General features: G+C 59.4%; 1 protein-coding gene across 1 annotated transcript in view; it reads right to left on the bottom strand.

Annotated features, from left to right (window-relative positions):
• Positions 1-24491, bottom strand: part of Nipped-A (Transcription-associated protein Nipped-A) — a 113398-nt gene that overhangs the window by 72438 nt on the left and 16469 nt on the right. Inside the window, 27 exon segments of the mRNA XM_037220554.1 lie at positions 93-180; positions 1409-1430; positions 1816-1920; positions 2972-3104; positions 4105-4207; positions 5120-5289; positions 5834-5985; positions 7069-7264; positions 7749-7871; positions 8223-8371; positions 8967-9114; positions 9464-9580; positions 10613-10768; positions 11350-11559; positions 11725-11871; positions 12239-12493; positions 12880-13024; positions 13378-13544; positions 13856-13989; positions 14806-14953; positions 15946-16057; positions 17084-17415; positions 17690-17979; positions 19396-19594; positions 22278-22466; positions 23006-23203; positions 24212-24408. Coding sequence (XP_037076449.1) covers positions 93-180; positions 1409-1430; positions 1816-1920; positions 2972-3104; positions 4105-4207; positions 5120-5289; positions 5834-5985; positions 7069-7264; positions 7749-7871; positions 8223-8371; positions 8967-9114; positions 9464-9580; positions 10613-10768; positions 11350-11559; positions 11725-11871; positions 12239-12493; positions 12880-13024; positions 13378-13544; positions 13856-13989; positions 14806-14953; positions 15946-16057; positions 17084-17415; positions 17690-17979; positions 19396-19594; positions 22278-22466; positions 23006-23203; positions 24212-24408 — 4385 coding nt within the window.

The following is a 24491-nucleotide window of genomic DNA, read 5'->3' as shown; positions in this document are numbered from 1 at the left end:
CATATTCGTCTGTCTGTTTGCATGGATGCGCATGCCTGCGCGCGCGTGTGAGCATACGTGTCAGCGTCAGCGGGCGCCAGTTGTGCTCTGACCTGCCTGGCGACGAGCACCTGCAGCGGCACGGCGGGCGGGGCGCTGGGCCGAGCCGTCTCCCCCCTGCTCGCCCAGCTCCAGCTCGTCCTGAAACGACACATACGCCCCCCGTGGCCAGTATGACAATCAGCTACGTCGTTCTGCTCCTCAAATAAACACTGCTGGAAGCGTCCCACCCAAAGTGTCAGGCGAAGAGAAACTTCGCGACCAATATCGCCGCTCAGGATATTGGGTGCCGATAGTTCAGTAGCTAAGCTGCACGTATGGGAACCAGAGGTACGGGGTTCGATTCCCGCGGTGCCCGCTCTTCATGCCAGGGTGAGAGGAAGCCCCCACAATAAAGCCTCGACAACCAAGCGCGTCGTCAGGCCCCAATGCCATACACCCATTACGTCTCCAGGAACATCTCTCAAGTGAATGAGCGCTCGACGCTGGAATTTACGGTACTCGTGCACCCTAGACATTTTATACATTGGTGAAAACTAAAAGGTCGCACCCTCGATAGTTCCCGAGTGACGGCCATTTTTGCGCGTGTCACGTGATCGTACCCTCGATAGTTGCCGAGTGACTGGCATTTTGTGGGCGTCACGTGATCGAACCCTCGATAGTTGCCGAGTGGCTGGCATTTTGTGGGCGTCACGTGATCGCACCCTCAATAGTTGCCGAGTGACTGCCATTTTGTGGGCGTCACGTGATCGCACCTTCGATAGTTGCCGAGTGACTGCCATTTTGTGGGCGTCACGTGATCCCACCCTCGATAGTCCCCGAGTGACGGCCATTTTGTGGGCGTCACGTCGGCCACATCACGAGGCGGGTATCCGATACCTTACTTTTTCCCCAGAATACGCAATGTTAAGGACGTTCTCATAATGATTTGCTGTATCTTACTGTGCTTCATGCGGTTCTAAAAGTAACATGTAATCAGGTCATCCAAGATCATGTTACGTCAAATGCTGCAGAGGAATACACATTTCCAGGAGCAATTTCCAATCATCTAATACATTATTGGTCACGTTAACCGATGGCTGGATGACTGGGTGGGCGGGCCATGCTGACTGGTGTTGTCAGCTGACTGGTTTGGCTATTTTGGGAGGCTTGTTTCGTTGCCGCCCCATACTTAGGAGGTAACCGGAGTGGGTGAAAGCACGCAACGCCTGACCCGGGTGGTCGGGCGGACCTAAGAAAGGCCGAGTGTTATGTGTGGTGGCGCCGTGAGTGCAAATGTAAATACAAACTACCCACCGAGGTGACGAGTGGGATGACGCACACTGCACAACGCCACTGTTCATAGCATCGACTGCGGTGACCGCCGCACCACTGGGCGCCCACCGACTCCCCTGCGGCCGGACCGGACCAGGCCCCGGGACCGCGCGCCCACCGACCCCCCTGCGGCCGGACCGACCCCCGGGACCGCGCGCCCACCGACTCCCCTGCGGCCGGACCGGACCAGACCCCGGGACCGCGCGCCCCACCGACCCCCCTGCGGCCGGACCGGACCAGACCCCGGGACCGCGCGCCCACCGACTCCCCGCGCCGGACCGGGCCAGACTTCGAGCCCGCGCGCCACCGACTCCCCTGCGGCCGGACCGGACCAGACTTCGAGCCCGCGCGCCCGATGACTCCTCTGCGACCGGACCGGACCGGCGCCAGCAGCCTGACGTGACGTACGTTGCTGCTGTCGGTGTTGTCCAGGTCTGCTGCCGGCTCGACGGCGCGGGACACCCCGGTACTGGTGGAAGGCCTGCCGCTCGCCGGGGTCGCCCAGCTGTATCACCGACGACAGACTGGGCAGCTGCAGACTGGCCGAGGACAGCTGCATCGGCGAGTCTGCCGGGTGAGGCCGGACCGGCCGTCACAGGCACGCGCGCCGAGTGGCGGCACGCGGACCCGGCTCGCCGCTCCCAACGTCCCCAGCCCGTCAAGAAGCTACACGTTGACGTCACCAATACTAATGAGCCTTGTAGCACTCATTAAGTACAGCTGCCACATATCGTCAAAATCCTGTCAAGCCCAACGTTTTGTTGGTGCCTGGGCATTTTACAGTGCACAAAGGGGAAATTTTACACACTTTTGGGGACTTGAGCCCTGTGCAATTTTACAGCTATTCTCTATCACTCCCGTGGAAGTACATGAGAAGAATGACATGAAAATCAAATTTGCTGTTCAAATACCCAATCTTTTTTAGAACCGCAATCATAGTAAGTGCACCAAAATAAATTGATATCTCTGATACCTTAAGTGGTGTATTATAATTCGGTTGGCAATTTGGTGGTCGTGGCTATGGCTGGTGGTGCTTACGGAGCGGGCCTACTTGGGCTTTTACTCATGATTCATTCCATCACTAATGAGGTACGCTAAAGGAAAACGTGTAATATCTCGAAATCGTCCCGATTTGCTCGAAAAAATGCTGAAACAACAAACCCACAAGCCTTCACTTTGCGAGACATGACGATGCTAAGAGCATAGCAAATACAAATGCTTGCTTGGTACGAACTATCCGCCAAACGGCAAGCCACACCTTTATCAACAGAAATGTGCTGATGGAGCGAGCAGTACCAATTTCAACGGATTCTTTGGAACGCCTCGCAGTTACTACACCATGCAACATAAGAAACAAACTGCTAAACCGTGACTACGATATGAGCCCATTCGCATCGCGCTCGAGACGTTTATTTGACACGTCGATTTTTGCCACGAGATAAATCTAGAGGACACTGCAAAGTGAGGACTTGCAGCACGCTCAGTACAACCGCCAATGGGCAAGTCCTTAATACAGGCGACCGTAAATAAACAATATAACCCAGCTTATCTAGGGACCGGCAAATGCAGCTGAGGCTTCTTCTGCGTCAGCTGGCGCCGGGCCGCAGCGGCCACTCACGGTTAGCTGTGACGAGCAGCAGGTCCAGGCACTGCTTGATCCAGTAGTGGTGTCCGATGTGCTCCCAGTTCTGGCTGCACACCACGTACAGCAGCCGCTCGTGCAGGCGGCGCTTCATGCTCGTGTCGAACACCTGCCGTGCACGTCCGGCCCGTCAGGGGCGGCCCGACAGTCAGGGGCAGCCAGGGACGGGGCAGCCAGGGACGGGGCAGCCAGGGACGGGGCAGCCAGGGACGGGGCAGCCAGGGACGGGGCACCCTGGCTGTCAGGGGCAGCCAGGAACGGGGCACCCTGGTCGTTAGGGGTAGCCAGGGACAGGGCGCCATGATCGTCAGGCAGAGGGGCTGGGCGACACTGGACCTCAGGGACGGGACAGGGACGTCAGCCGCCGGCTGCCAGGGATGGGACAGTCAGGGACGGGGCACCCTGGTCGTTAGGGGTAGCCAGGGACAGGGCGCCATGATCGTCAGGCAGAGGGGCTGGGCGACACTGGACCTCAGGGACGGGACAGGGACGTCAGCCGCCGGCTGCCAGGGATGGGACAGTCAGGGACGGGGCACCCTGGTCGTTAGGGGTAGCCAGGGACAGGGCGCCATGATCGTCAGGCAGAGGGGCTGGGCGACACTGGACCTCAGGGACGGGACAGGGACGTCAGCCGCCGGCTGCCAGGGATGGGACAGTCAGGGCTGGAGCCAATCGTCATGAACCAACGAGTTTGTGGCGACACCAGGCGATCAAGACATGCCAGCGTAGGGGAAACCGAGGGACGCCGGCCGTCGGAGACAGCACAGTCGGGACGGCCAGTCAGTTTGGGAGCTGTAAGAACGAATTGTAGCCAGCTCTGAGTAACGACCCGTCTGGCCATGCCATACGAAAAGACGCTGTCCGGTCTGTTCCTTTCAAGGTACTAGAAGCGCCATCAATACTGGAGTTGCTAATGCAGTTTTAGAAATTTAAAGGCGCAGTTATGCTGCGGTATGGTTTATGTTTGAGACCGCCAACAATCCGACTTGTCAATATCCCTGACAACGAACACAGCATGGACGGTTTTCTAAGGGCCTTGATCTGTCCCGCGGTGCGAGCGAGCGCGACCACTCCTGCGCCCACCCGACCGCGGTTGTCGGCTGACCCACCTCGAAGAACTTGGACCGGATCTGGGGCTGGGCGCAGCGCAGACCGGACAGGAACGCCGGCTCCAGCTTCACCGTCAGCTCGGTGCTCTTCAGAGCGTCGTCTCTGCGGCAGAAGAGGGCCGTCAGCTACCGCGGCGGGTGGCGTCACACGGCCTGCGCGCGCTGCCTTGCTCTGTCCGCCTTACTTAAGATCAGTTTGTCCTGCGACTGACCGAGTTCGATAGCCAGAGCAAGCGGCTTGCACGCCGGCATTGGCGCAGCAGGCGGATCAGCAGAACTAACGCTGAGCACGCAGCACCACGCTGCTCGTGTGACACTGAGCCAGTAGACAACACCCCGCTTCCCCTCCGCCCACACACACATCATAATGCAGCGTTCGTGCATCGCAATGTAAAACAGGACGCAAAAGCGCAGCCCAGTGCATCAGCCGGCGCACGGTGTAGCCGGGGCTCACGGAGTGCGAACAGTTATCTCGCCCCCGGGAACACCCCCGACTGCGGTCCCTGGCCGCGGCGACAGCCCCTCTGCAGTTGGCCACGGGCCGGGGTGCAGCGGCTCGGAGGACTGGCCAGGGCGTCCCCCTACGGCCCTGATACCCCGCACGCCCATGATCCCCTGCACGTCCCTGATCCCCTGTACGTCCCTGATTCCGTGTATCTCGGTACGTCTCACATCTTCTGTGGGTCCCTGGTCCCCTGTACGTCCCTGATCCCCTGTGCGTCCCTGATTACCCGTACGTCCCTGACCCCTGTACGTCCCTGACCCGAGTGCGTCCCTGATTCCGTGTATCTCGGTACGTCCTGCATCCTTTATGGGTCCCTGATCCCCCGTACGTCCTTGATCCTCTGTGCGTCCCTAATTCCGTGTATCTCGGTACGTCCCGCATCCTCTGTGGGTCCCTGATACCCTGTACGCCTCTGGTCCCATGTGCGTCCCTGATTCCGTGTATTTCGGTACGTCCCACATCCTCCGTGGATCCCTGATCCCCTGTATCCAGCAGCCCACTGCCGCTTACCGATAAATGTAGTTGACCAGCTCCAAGAACTGGGCCTGCACCTCCGGGTCATCGGTGAAACGTTTCTCGATGCAGTGCATCAGCTTAACCAGCAGGATCGACTTCTCGCGCAGTGAAGGTCCCTGGTTGATGGCGATCGGCGACTTGTTCTTCACCCACTCGTCCACCATCTACACCGCAGGGTAGACGTTGCCAGTATGGTCACCAGAAACAGAACAGCGATAACGCATTATGAATGAATGATGCATGCACTGAATGCACCAAGAAACCCTATAAGCTGACTCTGCGTGAACGTGGCCACATGGGGATGCTGCGCGCAGCATACGGGATCAGAGCCCGAGCTTCTCGAACCTGTTGTGGCCGAAGACTGCTTCACTTATCAGCATCCCTGACTGTTAGAGTCGCTCATTTCACCCGGCCATTTCACACCGGCTGCTGCCGCCGGTTAAGCGCCACCAAGACGCATAAGGAGATACGCTGCGCGGATTATGACTGTCGCAGCTGAATGACAATCGACGGAAAGTACCGATCAGCGAGATCCAGCGTTGCACGTACTCTCCTCTCTTAACGGGCAGAAACATAGCTTATACCTGGCAATACACGTGAGCCTAAGTTAAGGACTGCTTAACAATGTAATTAAGCATTCATCCCTTATAGCGTGCCTTGTAGGAGTAAATCATTTGTCGTTGAACTGTTGAAAAAGAGAGGTTTTACCTTTGTGATGGCCTTCAGAACCTTGACCTCGGACGTCTTGTCGATCAGATTGACCAGAATGGCGCCGATGAAGGACTTGCGCATATCCAGTCCCATGACGCCCACACGGTTCTTGACCAGGTCCAGCGCCAGGATCAGGAGGTCGACGGCCACTGCGCCGACGGACAAGACGCCTGAGACTGACTCGTCGGCCCAGTCCACACACGTCGTGACACGTCACGCGGGACAGGTCACTGTGCCCATGGCCCAATATCCGACATCGCGCCGTAGATTTTACTTGATTTCGTGTACTCTGCTCTACAGCCCTGCTCCTCGCGAGCCTGGTGCGTGTCACATGCACCTGACGCATGAGCTGCGTTTGGTAGGCTGAGATCCGAATACTAGGTGGGGAAGGACTTCTCAGGCTCCCCTCCCCTCCCCCCGTGACGTCTTGATACTGGCCATGGACAATGCAGTAAAACTGAATGATTCCACTACATGCATATTATCTGATCACAACACACCCAAAATAAAACAAAACGAACAGATCAGCCTCATACACGAGGATTGCTGTGAAGTGTGCCGTTTTCACCCATTCTGGTGCCGCACACGCCCGAAGGAATCGTAATAAGTTAATTTTTTTGCAACAACGGATTTTTCGGCCTCATAAACCTTCACAAACTCACATCACAACGAAGGTAAACGGTGTTGTACTCGACGGCCAAATTAGTCCGGTCGCTGAGCGTGAGACGGGGGGGGGGGGGGGGGGGGGCGGGGGACTTTACAAATGTTTCGGACACATGCCGTAAGACTTTTGACAAGTGAAGATCATTTGGGCCAAGTTCCCAAATGCGGCAAAATGCTAAAAGCCTGACACCGGTTTCTGACAGCCCAAAATTCGGTGATTATCCTAACACATTTCTAATGTACGGCAGCGTTGGGCGGCCCACAGTGGAGGCCCTGCACAAGGATCGGTACGCAATGAGTAATGGTCGTCCATTTCAGCCAAAAAGGCGGCGCTAGGCCCCTTTGAGCAGGTTTGCGCAAAGGGCCGCACTCTTACCCGGATTACCCCACCCACAAAACAAGGCATGCCTACAGCTGCGCCGCCGCACTGTTCGCCTACCCGGCGCGGACTCCCTCCCCCTCCTCCTCCCCCCCCCCCCGCGCTGCCAGCTGCCGCGCCGTCCACCTGCCCGGTGCGGACTCGTGCCCGCCCCCCCCCCCCCCCCCCAGCCGCCGCACTGTCCACCTACCCGGGGTGGACTCGCCGCCGGGCGTCAAGTGGTCACGTGCCATACGCTGCAGCACGCGCATAAAGCTGCTGATGAGCCGGTCCACGTAGCAGGGGTTGCTGTGGCCGGCCGCCTTTAGCACCATGAGGGTGCCGTACAAGCTGGACGGCGTGGCGGACGTGTTCTTCTCGAAAGCCACCAGACCCTCGAACACGACCTGCCGGCGACACGCCAGACGCCCAACATTCCATTAAACCGCACTTCAGCTGCACTGGAAAGCCAACAAGCCACTGACGATCAGCCAGCACCCCTGGCAGCAGACGGCACCGTCCACCAGCACCAGCTATTACACAGATCAGAGGGACTCGGACGGCATACGGCGAGCCGATCCCCATACGCTGGCGGCCAGGCTTCGCTTTGGATGGAATGGTGCGTCACCGCGTTCTCCAACACGAAGAGCCATTGGCGAGAATCACATCAGAGCACGTGCCATAAAAAGTGACTCACGTGAGCAGCCCAGACACGGCGCCCCCAGAGGACCCCTTCCACACCCGCCCGACGAAGTACATCAGACCAGCGTCACGCCACGTAAGCCGTACTTGGCGGCCCGTACGCCCAGCGCCGGCGGCCAGTGACAGGCAGCGGACGGCGGCGAGCGCGCCGGCTCGAGCTCCCGCGCCCGCCGCCGCCTCCACACTCGCCTTGCTGACGTGGTTGTACAGCGACTCGAGCTCGTCGTACTTTGAGGCCACGGAGGAGCCGGTGGGCTCCGTCGGGAACATGTTCATCAGCTTGGTCAGCAGCAGGTGGACGGCCCTCACCACCTGTGTACGCCGACGAACGTTCACTTCATATTTGTACCATGTCGCCCTTCTCTTGTTTACGCCACACGTCGCACTGTGTCAGTATCACAGCATCAACCTGCAGCTAACCACAAATTGGAACAACGTTGCGTTGCAACTTATCTTATACATCGAGAAGCGGCAAGCATTGGGATGGAACTCTGCCAGTGATGCTTCCAGTAGCTTCCTGTACCTGCCAGTAGCTTCCAGTGACGTTCAGTTTTCACATACCCGAACACAAACCCAAACGAAAGGGTTCGTGCGTGCTTTGCAGCATGTTGCAGGTTACCCAAAACCAAACACTGGGCGGCGATGCGTAGCCCAGCAGCACACCTTCTGGTTTTGGGAGGCCATGCACGCGGCCAGGCCCCGCTGCAGGTGCTTGAAGTTGGCCAGGATCTGGTCCCGCTTCAGCATCGTCAGCAGGTAAGCCAGCAGGTCCAGGGCAGTGCAGATGTTGCTGTAGTTTGGCTGCGGCGATTCTGAGGATGGCCGGCAGCCCGCCACGGGTTCAGCGTCAATCGTACGCATAACACGCCAAACGAGGGTATGCCACCATACAGGTCAACTGACTACGTGTAAAAACTTTCTATAGACTAGGAACTGTGCATTTGGTGAACGATACAGCGTATCCCACTTTATACAGTCAACTTTTTGTATGAAGTCTCCTACTTGTGAGCCATTCGGGTATTTTTTCCCGGTGTGCAAACACAAGGGCACAGAAGCAGTAGTTCGAGGCTGGCGGATGCGCTTCCATCGACGTGTTTGCGGGCTTTATTCCATCACACAAATTGCGACTGTAAGGCAACGGAACCATGTACCATAGTCGCATGATTGCGACTGCGCCGGGCACCGCCTGAGGTCTGCCACGTGACCGACGTGGGCGCGACAGCGAGCGAGCGGCGCCGCACCACGTGACCGACGTGGGCGCGACAGCGAGCGAGCGGCGCCGTACCACGTGACCGGCCTCGCCGGCCAGGCGAGCGAGCGGCGCCGCACCACGTGACCGGCGTGGGCGTGACAGCGAGCGGTCGGCCGGGGCGCGTCGCCGCCGGCCGGGCCGCAGCGCGGACGCACCGACTGACAGCAGCAGCTTGTCGACCCAGACGATGCGCAGGTCGCCGTGCGGCAGCACCCCCGGCCGCATGGCCAGTTTCAGCAGCTGCACACAGCGGCGCGACAGCTGCTCGCCCGGCGCGCCCGGCGTCGTCGACAGCTCGTTGACCTGACGTCACAGTGTCACGTGACGGAGGACAGCAACGGGGTAACGAGAGCGTCACTGCACGGACGATTCGGTGGCGGTGCGCACCGGAGGGTGGTGATGTCTCGGTTAGCCCGCCATGACAGCAACCGAAGCCATCAGCACGGTTCTGTGCGGCCACCCACACCACGTGGTCCCGGCTGGAACTACACCGCGGTTCCGATTCGGAACCTCATCAAGCGATAGTCAATGGCCGCTCGCGTCAGCCGCCGCGGCGGCCGCTACCATCAACTCGAACAGCTGCCGCACTGTCCCTTACTGAGCTGAGCACACCAACACCAAGACAGCAGCAGACAGCTGAGCGGCCACACACCTGACACGCCAGCTTCAGCAGGAAGTTGATCAGCGTCTCGGCGTGAGTCTTCTCGATGCGTCTCAGCGACTCCTTCGTGATGCCGGGCTTGAGAAGCGCTCCCTTCGACAGCGACTCCTGACGGCCGCCGCGGTGAGCTTAGTTAGTGCATACAAGCGGCTCCTGTGCGCGGCGCGGCGCGGCGCGACAGAGATGTGAAATATGACTAGGGAAATGACTACGACTAGGGAAATCGCTTATACATATATATATATATATATATATATATATATATATATATATATATATATATATCGCATAACTTGTTCCCCGCGCTCGCGCTCGGAATCCGACACGGACGACTGTCACGTGCACGCTGACTGATCGCCCCACCGCATGCGGCGCTGATTGGGACTGTAACGTCGCACGACTTCATGTATAATGGTAGTTAGTACAAATAGATAAACAAATAGATACATACATACATACAAGAAGATACATAGAAAAATAGATAGATTAGTGGTGCTAGTTTGGGACCCTGAGGGCTTCCTGATCACGGCGTGACACCTACGCCAGCTGTCCTAAGTGGTGCAGCTGCGGCGAGCGAGCGGGTCGCTGCGGGCGCGACGGATGAAGGAAGGGGGAGAAGAGAATGGCGTTAGGAACAGCGCTGACCGAGTTGAATTGGCTGGCGCTGGAATGCGATGAGAGTTTGGTGAGTGGGGTGATTATTTGAGGATATCTGGTCACATGATGCAAGGCCGGCGTGGCTCTGCACCCACGGGGAGCGGTCTCGTGATTTTCTCTGAGAGCAACCAAAGCATACGGTACCCCTGCACACCTCTAATATACCACTGATACCACCTACCACACGACGGCCGGCCGTAGTGAAATGAAACCACCCCGAACAAGAGAGGTGAGCCCCCACCGATCTCTGACGCCGCCCTTCACCCGACAAGTGGAGCCACTGAGCTGCCGCGACCGGCGGCTACGCCGATCTCTGATTAATACCTCTAGCACGACAACCAGGCCGACTGCCGCTCCAGCCGCGGCGGGACAAATGATCACACGGCGGTCCCGGATCCGCACACCACTGGCGCCACCTCTGACGCGGCCGACAGCCCCTGGCCGACCTCTGACCCGTGCCGTGACGGGCGGGGCCGGACTGACCTCGTCCTGGCGGCGGACGATCTCCCAGCGCACGATGACCTCGGCCAGGTCGACCGCCAGCTTCTTGTGCTCGGGCGTGCCGGTGGTGCTGAACGCCAGCCGCTGCACCGAGCTCACCATGTGCACCAGCAGCTGGTGCCGCACCGGGTAATACACCTGCCAACACACCGGGCTCACCACACGCACTAGCAGTGCCCAGCCAGGTGGTGCAGGCGGCAAAGCACGACGGATGGCCGCCGCAGTGTAGTGCGGGTCACCAAGATGTCTCAGGTAAGTGCCGATCGTGGGCATGCGGGCGTGAGTGACGTGAGCGCATGCCTGTGCGAGTTGGTAGCTCAACGTGGCTCGGCCAATGTATCCAGGAGCAGCAGCATCGCCAAGCTCATGGCAACATACACACACGCTAGAGAAATTTCACGTTTTCTTTGCAATTTTTTTGCAGATGACGCCATGACGTCACTGTCTGAGCTGCTCGTCGAGCATCTCACGCGGGAGTGGGTGTTGGTTGCACACTCTAAGATTCGACCACAGAGATCTCTCCCTGCGGGACACCTGCTGCGATGCTGCCACCTCAGCAGCAAGTGATCGTGTCTCCCCAGCCGCCACGCAGACCAAACAGGCAACATCTCAGGATACGTCATGCCAACGAAAATTAGATCTAAGACGCCGGAAGTTGTCGCGCACGCCGGCTGGAGCGGCTGGATGTGTCTCCGGGCGCTGGCGCCCGGCTGCCGCACCTTGTTGTGCCTGACGAGGAGCTGCAGCATGTGAACCAGCTGGGTGAGCGAGTGGTGCCCCTCCTCCACGATGATCTTCTTGGTCCAGTGAGTGAGCATGGTGTTGCCGTCCTCCATGCGCACGGGCATGGCCGGCGTCAGGATGTCCAGCGCCTGCCGCACCACCGGGCGCGCCTCCATCGCGTGCGCCTTCAGCAGGCTGTGGAACACCTGCGCAGCAGAGCGCACGGCACCGTCACACACCACGGCCGACTTCCGCGGACCACACCGCCTCAGCATCAAACGTGACGAGGTCTCCACGCCACCCCAAGGTCGCGCCCTCCGTCCGACGGCCGTGCTGGAGCGGCGCCTGTCGCGTAGGCCGGCGTGACCTACCTGCAGCACGATGCGCTTGTGGATGGCGAACTTGGCGATGATGTGCGAGAGCAGGAGGTGGCCGTGGTACTTGGTGGTGGGGTCCACGCAGTTCTTGCTCATCAGGCACGGCCAGGCGAACGTCATCAGGCGACGCAGCTTGTTGCCCTGGCAACGGCCGCGGGTGTCAGCCCCTCGTAAACCGCCGTCAGCGGCGAAACTGGTGAGACATGCGACAGCAGCCGGCCACGCCTCAGCGGCGTGGCCTAAGACGTGAACGCCAGCACGCCAATTCCACTCGAGAGTACACAGCGACTGACATGACACCCAGTTGTTAGATAAGTTCAGGGATGCGCGCTCGACTACGGGAAACAAAGATGCAAACCACGCGTTCACCGGCGCGCTCCAGCCGCAGGCGCCTGGCCACACGGAGCCTCTCAGGTGAAGAGTCTGGCTCTCGCGCGCCCACCCGTCCGACGGCGTGCGGGACGCGGCGCCGCCCGGTCGGCTGGCTGGCCCAGCGTCCCCAACCCACCTGGCGTTTGTTGGCCACGTCGTGGATGTGCGGGGAGGCGTGCTCGATGAGCAGGCAGGAGAGCTGCAGCAGCAGGATGCGCACCCCGTCGCTGATCTGCATCGGCCGCTCGGTGTCGATGAACGAGCGGATGAACACGCTGACGATGTTGGTGGGCGAGTCGTCCTCGGGGGACGGCGGGGAGCCGATCAGCTGGTCCACCTCGCCGCGGTCGAACGACACGGCGAAGCACGGGATGATGATGTACTGCAGCACCTGACGCCCACCCAGCCGCCGGTCAACGTCCAGCCCCCGGCCGGCGGCCGCCGCTGCGCGCCTCGTACAGCTGCGCTGCTACAGCTGGCACCGAGCGTCCATGCAGGCTCGCAGACACCGGATCAGAATAATGTCCAACATCATGACCGGAGGCAGGATCAACCATCCACCACTAGCTGGGCGGATTGGCGCGCATCGTGAAGGCGCCATACCTGTCTTAGTTTGTTCACAAAACATCCACACAACGCACGTTAAACTACTCGAAACTTGACCCAATGTCATCGCGTAACTGTATCAGGCCGTACGTGAACAGCACCAGCAGTGTGCCACTGCCTTCCCCAGAGGCGCCAGCCAGGGCTACACGGCGGAGCTGTGGCGGAGTCTACCTTGGCCTTGAGCTGCTGGCTGATGTTGGGATCCTGGTACAGCTCCACAAACTTGAAGAAGGCGTCTCGCTTCCACACCACCGTGTACGACTGCGCCACCGTGTTCTCCAGAAAGTCCTTGATGAACTGGAAATCTACGATGTACCTGCAATATATTTCACTAGTCGGGAATGTGCAATGCGCTCCACGCATCTGACAAAACGCTGGGTGTCCATGTCCAGCCAAAGGAAGAAATGTAGGATTAGCATTATTGGACGATAAATGTGACTGGTAAGGCCAGAAGCGACAGAGCATCACGACCTCTACGGCGGAGACAACCGGTCCCATTGGTTTCACTGTGCAAAGATCAATGCTGCTGGCGTTGGTAGGCATCGCCGTTAGTGGCGCCAGTGACGGCGTCTCAGCAATGCTAATGCATCGTCATTAGATTAACACACCGCCAGCCAGCCATGAATCACGGGACCTGTTGCTTGTGACGTGTTCGGCACGCCGCCTCACCTGGAGGTGAGCGCGCGCACCAGCTGCAGCAGCAGGTGCACGTTGTCGGGGTGGTGGATGAAGTAGCGCAGCAGCGTGCGGGCCAGCAGGCGCGGCTGCTGCCAGTGGCCGGACTCGGTGCGCTCGCCGCGCTGGTGCTGCTCGTGATACGCGTCACTGCACCACACCTGCAACGGCCGCCGCCGCGTCAGACCCGCCAGCTGCGGCGCCGGCGAGGGGCACGGTCCACACTAGTCTACACTCGTCCACACTCGGGCGACAGGTCCACACTTGTCCACACTCGGGCGACAGGTCCGCACTCGTCCACACTCGGGCGACAGGTCCACACTTGTTCGCACTCGGGCGACAGGTCCACACTTGTCCACACTCGGGCGACAGGTCCACACTTGTCCACACCAGCGCGCGACGGAGCGCGGCGGCGGCGGCGGCGGCGGCGGCGGCGGCGGCGGCGACTGACGGCCGGCCCACTGAGGCTCACCAGTTTGTGGGCCTGCACCAGGTGCGACTGGCCGGCCAGCCACTGGTCGTCGTGCTTGGTCAGCAGGTAGCAGATGTGCACGGCCTGGAACTGCAGCTCGGCTTTGTCCTTCTCGCCCTGCACCGACACGGCGCCTGCACAACAGAGGGCCGCCGTCAGACGAAACACGCAGCGGCTGGCCGGCGGGTGATGGGACAGGTCACACACAAACACGCGGCGGCGTGCGCGCGCATGGGGAGGAGTGGCGCCGGTCCAATCAGGTGCTCACGCCAGTGGCACAAGCTGAGATGGGGCCAAGCCAGTGCCACATAATTCTAGGTCAACACTCGCACAGGAATAGGATTTCACCAATAATGTTGTTGACGTGGAAACCCTTTCCCTCACGGAACCCGCATTGGGCACACATATATGTCGGCAAAGGTGCGTAAATTCCTAAGGTTTCAACTACATTTTGATTTTGCCAGCCCTTGTATTGCGAAAGCCCTGCGCGCGAAACTTCGGACACCATCCACGCCCCATACAACCCTGCATCCTAACGAACCTCACCCACTTCGGACCTATTCCATTGCGGGTAGGTTCCTGTCAATACAACGCTTTTAAACAAAACCTTGCTCGCGAGCTTTTTCCGAATTTCCCGCACTAACCCCTTGCACTTGCACTTTTTTCATTGCCAGTCTTTTACATACCAAGCTCATAAGCTATGAAATCCATCCATAACCGTTCATGGCAACTAACCTTTGCAGTTATCAACCCTTTCAAAGCGCCCTTGTCCGTGACGAATATTTTTCCGTCGCTAGTCCTTTCATAATGAGCCTCATTCATTAAAAAGCATCAATGCGCTATTCCACGAGTCTAATTAATAAAGCCTAAGTCTAACGAGTCTAATTCCACTAAAATGCCAGAGTGCAGCACGCACTTGGCCGCCCTCTGCTGACGGTCTTTCCACTCACCGGACACCATGTTGGTAAGCTTGTCGACCGAGTTCTGCACCATCTCCCTGAAGCACTGGCCGTCCTCGTGGTTGATCAGGTACTTCAGGAAGCGGCTGTTCTGCTGCTCCTTCAACACCGTCTCCGTCATCAGGTAGTCGATCGTCTCCTGGGAAGACACGACCGAGGAACAATGACCTCAAAGTAGCACCGCCACCTACTACACCGTGTACGTAAGCGCCAAGATGGCTGGCAAAACCTGGGTGTCGTCCATCAACTGGAAACCATACTACATGACATGGCTCCATTACTCAATACCCTGTTGAGGGCACGTGCCATACCAGTGAACCAAACAGATAGCATGTGGTTTTCCTTCAAGCCAGGCGAAATTTACCGTTTGAATAGTATCGCTGCTTGCAATCGTCCCGTGCATCTAGAAAACAACAACAGTGAGAACTAAGCTTAAGTTCATGTATGACCGCATTGCAAATTTAGCTTCCTACTGGATGTTAAACCCCAAAAAAGAAACATGAAGACATGCGACATTTCAACCGCAAGTGGGAGCAATAGTGGAGTTCGGAGGCTGCTTGTATGTCTGGAAAGAGATGTCAGCAGTCCTGTTGCGAGTCGCCGGTTGCGCCGGCCGGCCACCGCGACGCTGACCAGCTCAGGTCGCGACCCTGTGCTGGTGGGACGGCGACGGTGGCGGCACAGGCCGGCCACCGCAGCGCTGACCAACTCAGGTCACAACCCTGTGCTGGCGGGGCACGCTGGTGCGGCACAGGCCGCCCGCCGCCGCGCTGACCAGCTCAGGTCACGACCCTGTGCTGGCGGGGCGGCGCTGGTGGCGGCACCGCCGGCCAGCAATGGCTCTACGGGATGTCCAACATGCACACTATGCAGGTCTCGAGTGAGGGAGGACATTTATACACGCGACGACCCTGACAAAACATGGCAAATCTAAACCTCCTCACGGCAAAGCAAGACATTTGACGCGGCAAATCAAAACATACGGAACGGCCCTGGCAAAGGCATGTGGCCAGGTCTCTGTGCGCTCGCTGGGTTTTACTTCAGAGCTCTGTTCACCACTGCGCGTGGGTTGCTATCGCTGGCGAGAGCGTCTGTGACGACGGCTGGGTGCCACTAAGCCCCTGCGCCTACCTGCGGGTACCGCGCCAGGAACTGCAGCAGCGGCGTGCGCATGGTGGAGCCTGCATCCACGCAGAGCTGGGACTCGGTGGTCAGCACCAGATGGATCAGCAGCTCCACAAACCTGCCAACGCGACGGGCCGGGTCCGGGTCAGACCGCGCCGCCCGGCCGCCACCGCCGCGCGCGCACGGCGCGATACGTTCGGGTCAGACCGCGCCCGCCCCGCCGCCACCGCCGGGCGCGCACGGCGCGATACGTTCGGGTCAGACCGCGCCCGCCCGGCCGCCGCCGCCGTGCGCACGGCGCGATACGTTCGGGTCAGACCGCGCCCGCCCGGCCGCCGCCGCCGCCGTGCGCGCGCGGCGCGGTACGTCCGGCGGCGGCCGCGCACGCGGCGTCCCGGCCGGCACTCGGCTCATAAGCCAGGGGACCCACTACTCAGGCTGCAAGCGGGTCCCGACTGTGGCACCACGCCCGCGGCACGGACGGATGGCGTCATTCTGAATGACAGGTGAGAGTGGCCCAGACCATTCCATTCCATTCCAGTTCCGGTGCCACACAGTGCCAGGTGATAATGAAAGCACGGCGTCAGCAGCTGAACGATCATTGACAACACACGCCGAGGAAAATGCCTGTTCAACGAAGATCAACGTACGGAGAAAACTCATAATCCGTTCCCAACCCCGCATCTGTGACGCTGCCCTCCGCCTTCCATCCCAGAGCCCTGAGTACTGTCACCAGCCCTCCGCCCTACACCTCTGGAAGCTGCCTTCCACCCACACCCCTAAAGCCCACTGCCACTCTCCATCCTAGGCTGCAGAAAGGCCGCCGCTACCTCTGCACTCTGGACTAATGGAGACTGCCACCCAACGCCCATGCTACACCACGGCAGTCGGTCATCCACGATTCATCATGAAGCCCTGGAGGCACCCACCCACGTCCCAAGCCGCTGTGGTGCAAAGGCAGCCCCACGTATGCCCCGCTGCGAAACATAGGTGACGTTCCTTAACGCGGGCGTCTGCATCCCTGGAGGGCACCCCAGCCCTCCACCCTCCACCATACCAGGCTGCCGCCCGCCCTCAACTCCGCATCTCTGGCCGGCGTCCCTCGCACCACCTCCCACCTCCTCCCGACCGGCGACCAACGTACCGGCTGGAGGCGGCTGGGATCTGCGGGAAGATGGCCAGGATGGCCGTGCAGATCTGGTACTCCTGCGTGGCAGTGGGCGCCGTGCGTAGGTTGGCCGCCTTCTCCTTGTCGGCGTCGCCGGCGGCGCCGCCGGCAGCAGGCGCGCCCGCAGAGGCGCTCTGAATGGCCGCCTCCATCCACTTGCGCAGGTGCTGCACCAGCTGCTCGCAGAGCTTCTCCTTGAACGTGTTGGGGAAGAGACGCGTCAGGTAGTTGAGCCGGGGCACCACGTTCAGCGTCAGCGAGCGGTGGTCGCCGAGCAGCAGCAGCAGCGGACGCATCTCCTTGTGCACCTGCCGGACAGATGCCACGAACGGGTCAGAGGACAGACGCAACGGCTAAACGCTGTGTCCACAACGAAACCAGACCAGACAGAGCAGCTCGTCGCCTGTTATGTACCCCTTGGCGACCTGTAATCCAGCACAATACTGCCGTTTCTCCAGCCATTTAACGTTATCGAGAGCGTCAAAATGTCCTGTAACAAGGGTGCATTGCGGGTTAGCTGTCCTCCGAGCCTGGAGGCTGCTGGCAGAGCGGATCAGAGCCGGGGCCGTCGGCGGGACTCACCACCTCCATGTCCGGCTGCGCGCCGGCAATCAGCTTCTTCATGCACTGGAAGCCACACTCCTGCAGCTCGGCGCTGCTGGAGTTGAGCGCCCGGTTGTAGAGGACGGAGAAGATTTTGTCGCGGTAGTTGGGGATGTAGTAGCACTCCGCCAGGCAGCGGAGAGCCGACTGGCGGATGGACGTCAAGTTGATGGACTTGTAGCAGGGCAGCTTCAACAGGCTGCTGTCGTCCGCCTCGCAGAGCGAGAACAGCTCGCTGAAGAACACCTTGTGTTCGCTCACCGTCAGGTCTGCCGACGCAGGGACACGCCGCTCACGCACGGTCGGTCGACGGCGTCAGCTCAGGACAGATCAGAGCAGATCACACCAGATCAGGTCAGCTCAAGACAGACGCGGGACAACAGCTCTCTCAACGCCGCCGCTCACGCGCAGTCGGCCGACAGCGTCAGCTCGGGACAGACGCGGGACAACAGCTCTCTCCCACCGCCCGCAGTCGCTCACGCGCAGTCAGCCGACAGCGCCAGCTCAAGACAGACGCGGGACAACAGCTCTCCCACCGCCGCCGCTCACGCGCGGTCGGCCGACGGCGTCAGCTCGGATAGACGCGGGACAACAGCTCTCTTCCACCGCCGCCGCTCACGCACGGTTGGCTGGCGGCGTCAGCTCGGGACAGACGCGGGACAACAGCTCTCTCCCACCGCCCGCAGTCGCTCACGCGGTCGCTCACGCCGCAGTCGGGCCCGACAGCCAGCACCCAGTCAAGACCGACGCGGGACAAAACAGCTCTCCCACCGCCGCCGATCACCGCGCGGTCGGCCGGACGGCGTAAGCTCGGATAGACGGGGAAAACAGCTCTTTCCACAGCCGCAGCTCACGCAGGTTGGCTGGCGGCGTCAGATCGGGATAGACGAGGGAACAGCATCCCCATCGCACCGGCCCACCACCGAAGAAGCATGCCGCCCAATACCAGTTCTCACGACGCCCAGAGCACGCCTTCGTCTCAAACAACACGACACGTCGTGAAGCGCAAAACTTCAGGGGCGTAGTGCACCGCGAGACCTGCGCATCAGCATATGGCACAAGTCTGAGAAGCTAGCGGAGTGAATGTGCGACGAGGGCACCGAAACGGCCAACATCCACCAAGCCCAATCACGGAACTCGGTCTGCTCTAAGCTCCCCCCCCCCCCCCCCCCTCCTCGGCTGTCCGAAGGCAATCCCACCGAGGATCACTGGCTACACTGGACCGTGGGGATGTTGACCTCACATTTCCGGCGACGCCGGTCGTAACGCTAGAATTCGGTCACACCCCTGTCCAGTCGAACACTACGTAGATGATATTCCCTTCGGAAGAAAACAGCAGTCCCGTTTCGCAATAGAAACGGGGAATCCGTAGCGTGCGTCGGGTCTAATTCCTCGCCCTTGTCACCTGGCGTGAACTCCTGGCGCGATTCTTCCGTTACCATACATTCTGATTGCTTCAACAGCGAGCTCTGCCTCCGCCGGCGGGCCGTTTACAAATACATTTCTGAATAGCGTGTAAATGGCATGCCAGATGGAATTTAGGGCCGACAGTAACCTGACGCAGTCCCGTTCGTCAGACCGTCCGGCCAATCCTCCCCTTGCAGAATCACACCACACACGCCTTCACATACCATTGCAACACCAGACAAAACAGAACAGTTCGCTAACGGCTCCTAGCCGCCTACCGATGGTGAAAAGGCGCGGCTGCAGGGAGTAGCAGAACGTGTTGCCATCCATGATGCCGATCTGGGCGTTGGCCGGCTGCTGCCTGACCAGGTGCTTCTTGGGCGGCACCATGTCGGCCAGCGCCTCCTTGTGCGGCTGGATTAGCTCCGAGGTGGACCGCTTGAGGATGCGCGACAGCAGCTCCAGGCTGTGCATCGCCTGCGGACAGCCGAGAGTCAGGGCGGCGGACGGGCCGACAGCCGTCCGAGGCCAGCTGAGGTACCCCTCGCGTGCACGTGCCGTCGCCAGCCGTGCCGAGAGTCAGGGCGGCGGACGGGCCGACAGCCGTCCGAGGCCAGCCGAGGTACCCCTCGCGTGCACGTGCCGCCGCCAGCCGTGCCGAGAGTCAGGGCGGCGGACGGGCTGACAGCCGTCCGAGGCCAGCCGAGGTACCCCTCGCGTGCACGTGCCGTCGCCAGCCGTGCCGAGAGTCAGGGCGGCGGACGGGCCGACAGCCGTCCGAGGCCAGCTGAGGTACCCCTCGCGTGCACGTGCCGTCGCCAGCCGTGGGGTGCGGGACGGCTCACTTGTGGTTGTTGATTGGAGTTTTGGGGCGCGCCGACTACTGAGGTCATTTTGCACCCATAACAACTAATGACTACCTACGAGTGCAAATGGCTGAAAAATCCTACATCAGTCAGAAATGAAAACAGCTGAGTCGTGACAGGAACGTGAGAGTCGTCACCACTGATGTCCGATTAGGTGAACCCATGATAAAATGTTAATAAAAGCTTTTCAGCAGCCTAAAAACTTCCTACACGCGGTACGAACTTTTCAGGCAGGTGCATATAAAGTGCAGAACTTTACATGCGATACGAACCGAGGCTATGTTCGATACATGTTGAGCTGTCACATAGTAAATCGGAGAATCAGGGACGACGTAACCGGGCCATGGTACCCGGACGCTCGACGCATAGTACGGGACAGCGTACGAGCACATGTTCCACTGTGAGCGCGCCGTCGCAGTGGCGACACCGTGGTAGTTCGTTGCGACATAGGGGGTACCCATGTGTGGCATACGCATGGCCAATCCGCAAGCGACACAAGATAACTTCCTCCCGTCTCGACTTTCGATAGGATGACTGCCATTCCTGAACAATCGACTTAATGCTTCTCAGCTTGCTGGTGCCCATCTCATCCCATGTGCTCTGCCATTCTCGCGAAAAAGTAGAGATGGCTGAGTATAGGTCTGCAGCGGGTAATGGGAACGCTTTGCGACAGACGCAAAGTTGCACGCCTTGCGGCAGCGTCCGCCAGCTCGTTTCCCGCAATGCCTAGCGTGGCTCGGAATCCAGCAAAGTCCTATGGTCTTGCCAGCCCGGTACAGAGAGTCGAGACGCAGTAAAATGTCCTGTATAAGCGGAGTTACCGGATAAAAACGTCTTAATGCCGAAGGAGCACTTAGGGAATCCGACAAAATCACGTGCAGACTGCCTTCGGTCGCCTCTATAAAGCAAAGCGCCTTAATGATGGCCACAAGTTCTGCAGTATACACGGATGCATGGGCTGGCAAGTGTAAATAATCGCGTATCGGGGCCACACACAAAGGCGGAACCAACACCTGTGTCCGTTTTGGAGCCGTCTGTACAAGTAATTCTGAAGTCCCGATAAGTCTCGATATGTTTCAGAGCTGTTAGTCTGGCAACACACGGAATCATATTTGCTTTCGAACCTCCGACAATGAGATGTCGACAGTTGGCGATACTATCCTCCACATAGCGGTTGGCAGGGTACGTGGGCGTGCCACACCCCGAAAACTTAAGCCACTCTCATGAAGAACATTATGAACACGCACACAGATCGGCGCCACGCGTGATGTTTGTTCGCGTTGAAAAACATTAGATGTGTGGCGTGAGAACACGGCGTCATGTGTTGGGTGGTTCGGGAATTCCACGAGCTTACAAGTGTACCGCAACCCCCACAACTTCCTTCGGGTAGCCAGCGAAGGTCCGTTGGTTTCCACAAGCAAGCTGGCAGTCGGAGACGTACAAAATGCACCAGTAATAATCCTCAACGCAGCATGATGAACCGCATTCAATGTACGTTTTACGGACTCAGAGGCGCCATCATATACAAAACACGCATAGTCTAGCTGGGAGCGTATCAGTGAACGGTATAACACTAAGTGTTTTCCGACCTGCTCCGTAAGATGCTCCTTGTAGGTCAAACGCTTATCAAAATGTAACCCTAAAAACCGTGCCACCGTATTGCAGGGAATCGGCTGTCCATAAAGCTGAAGCGCCATGTCGGGACAATGACGTCGGCGTCGACAAGAGTGGACGGAGACTGTCTTCGAGGTCGAAAACCGTAACCCGTTGAGTATCCTCCACCTTTCTAAGCGCGCCACAGCCAGCTGCAACTGGCGCGACATGGACGCTGCCGTGACAGAGCTGCACCAGATGGCGAGGTCATCAGCGAAAAGCGAGCGGCCAATCGCCTGGGGAAGACTGTCCCCGATATCATTTATCATGACAGCAAACAACGCAACACTTAGAACACTGCCCTGGGGTATGCCGTTCCCTTGGGCGTATCTTTTCGAGCATATGGAACCAACACGGACTCGGAAGAAACGGCCAGCAAGAACGTTCATAAGAATGGTAGCCATAGCTCCGCGTATGCCATACTGGAACAGCTTCCGTAAGATGCCATATCGCCAGGTTGTGTCGTCGGCCCTTTCGATGTCCAAGAACACAGCTCCTACGTGTCGCCTTTCCTTAAAAAGAAATGCGCGCAGTTGAGTCCACGGCTAAAAGATGATCAATGGTGCTACGGTTTTTTCCTGAAACCACACTGGGCGTTTGAGAAGATTTCTAAAAACTAAGACAATCGTGTCACGGCTCACCTGCTGCCGGGCCGTGCTGTTGGGGCTGGTCAGCTGGCGGACCAGCTCGTTGGTGACGTCATGCTGCGACTTGGCGCGGACGGCGGCCAGCTCGCCGTCCCCCGCCTGGTCGGCCGGCGACGGCGACGCGCACGCCGTCAGCAGCCGGTCCATGTTCTGACGCGCCTTGTCCACCGCCCCGCTCGACACCTGGCGGCCGCACCCAGTCGGCGCCGGTCAGTCACCGGCAGGTCCAACATCAGACGGCCAAACACGGTCCGCTATCGGCGACTTGTCAAGGGGTGTACATGAATTACACAAATACTCCGCGATGCCTAACAAATACACAATACGTGACAAATATCATATGCTTCAGCATTCCAAGCTTTCCCTTTATATCTAGACAAGGTTTCGAAACCAGTTTGGTGGGCGATAAACATCCAAAAGACGATTATCTCGGGAATTATATCGAAACTTACGATCGTCCAATCTTGTTTTAAAGATCGCATGGTGCATGTAGACGCATGACAATTCTCGGAGCATTAACTACAGCATAAGCTACGACGTCGACAGGAAATGGAACCCACACAACCCACGTGGACGTCCAGCCCCCTTCCGACCGACACCTGCCGCCCCCTTAGTTTCATCTTGTCGACATGCGAATACTCTGAACACAAAGGCGCGGGTCGGTGCGCCACGTTCCCACCCCGGTGGTCGCCTGAGAGTCGCGCGCTTCTCGCTCGTCTCACCTCGCCACTGAGGTCTGTCATGACGAACAGCAGCGCGCGCACGAAGATGTACTGTCGCTCGAGCAGCCAGCGGATGGCCATGAACGAAGTGAGCGCACCGATTGCCTCACAGCCGCCCAGCTTGCTGTACCAGGCGCGCTCGTAGCAGAGGCCGCACAGCCGCTCCGACAGGTACTCCATCAGCGGCAGCTGACACGCCTGGCCGGGCAGAGCGCCGCGCGCCCGTAAGCGGTGGGTCGGTGGCGGCCGCGTGCCGCGCGCGTCAGCAGCGAGGCACGCACGCCCGGCCGCCACGGAGGGTCACACGGCGTCAACGGAGAGCGAGGGAGGCAGAAACACAGCGCAACCAGAGGAAGGGGCACACCCAGCGAAGAAGGACACAGTCAGCAGGAATGCGCACACATGGTCAGCATGGTGGGACACAGCCTGCAAGGAGGCGGTCGAGTAAGAGGACACGCGGGGTCAACACGGAATGGTTAGTCAGCAGGGACGAACCCAGTCAACATGAGATGATGCACAGCGGAGAACTCACCGTACGAGTCAGTGCGCCGATGGCAAACCACCGGAACACAACGGACACAGGGAGTCAGCGAGGTGAGCAGAAACGGACACAGGGAGTCAGCAAGGTGAGCAGAAACGGGACACAGGGAGTCAGCAAGGTGAGCAGAAACGGACACAGGGAGTTAGCGTGATGAGCGGAAACGAGCACAAGGGGCCAGCTGTCCCAGTTTCATGTCCCAGCCTGTTTTTGGTAGGTCTTGTGGCCGTGACCGTACTTGTTGTAAATGTGTAAATGTCTGTAACTTTTATGAGCAGTGTTCGCCGGGCCGGATTCATGATACCCACCGTGTGGATCAATCTTTGACAAACGACCATGAACGTGTGGTACGTGGTCAGCCAGCATGGCGGCAGCTTGGTCTGCTGCACGGGGGGGGGGGGATGTAGAACCAGCACGGGAGGACGCAGAGTCGGCAGCAAGTGGGAGAGGGAACAGCTGCGAGGACGGGGAGCAGAACCAGCAGAGCTGCCAAATGAAAGGAACAGGAATTACCCTACCGAACCAGAAAGATGGACATAGGACCGGCAAAGAGACAACAAAGGCCGATGGCCACTGATCTGTGTCAAAGTAACTTTAAGTGCCCCCCCCCCCCCCATCCCTCCCGGGTCAAACGCCGGGCGCCCTTGAAGGCCGAGTCGTGTACTGACCCGCTCCAAGGAGCCCATGACGGTGGTGGCGGTGCCCAGTATGACCTGGATGGCTACCCGGCCCGGCTTGCACAGCTCCTTCTCCTCGTGGCCCATGATGTAGGCCAGAGCGTCGACCAGCACCAGCGGGTCCATGCCCTGCAGCTTGAGCTGCCGCGTCGTGGCGCCGAACGGTCCTGCCGGGCGGCGCAGTCCAGGTCACAGCTCAGCTCACCACCCAGACCTGGACAGGGACGGAGGGCGTCCCGGGGACACGCTGCGGCACGCCCGGCGGTCACCA

This window comes from Pollicipes pollicipes, unplaced genomic scaffold, assembly GCF_011947565.3.
Source record: "Pollicipes pollicipes isolate AB1234 unplaced genomic scaffold, Ppol_2.1 Scaffold_4295;HRSCAF=5057_pilon_pilon_pilon, whole genome shotgun sequence".
Classification (NCBI taxonomy): Eukaryota; Metazoa; Arthropoda; class Thecostraca; order Pollicipedomorpha; family Pollicipedidae; genus Pollicipes; species Pollicipes pollicipes.
Note: the sequence above shows the minus strand (reverse complement) of the source record. Positions and strands in the feature narration are given on the sequence as shown.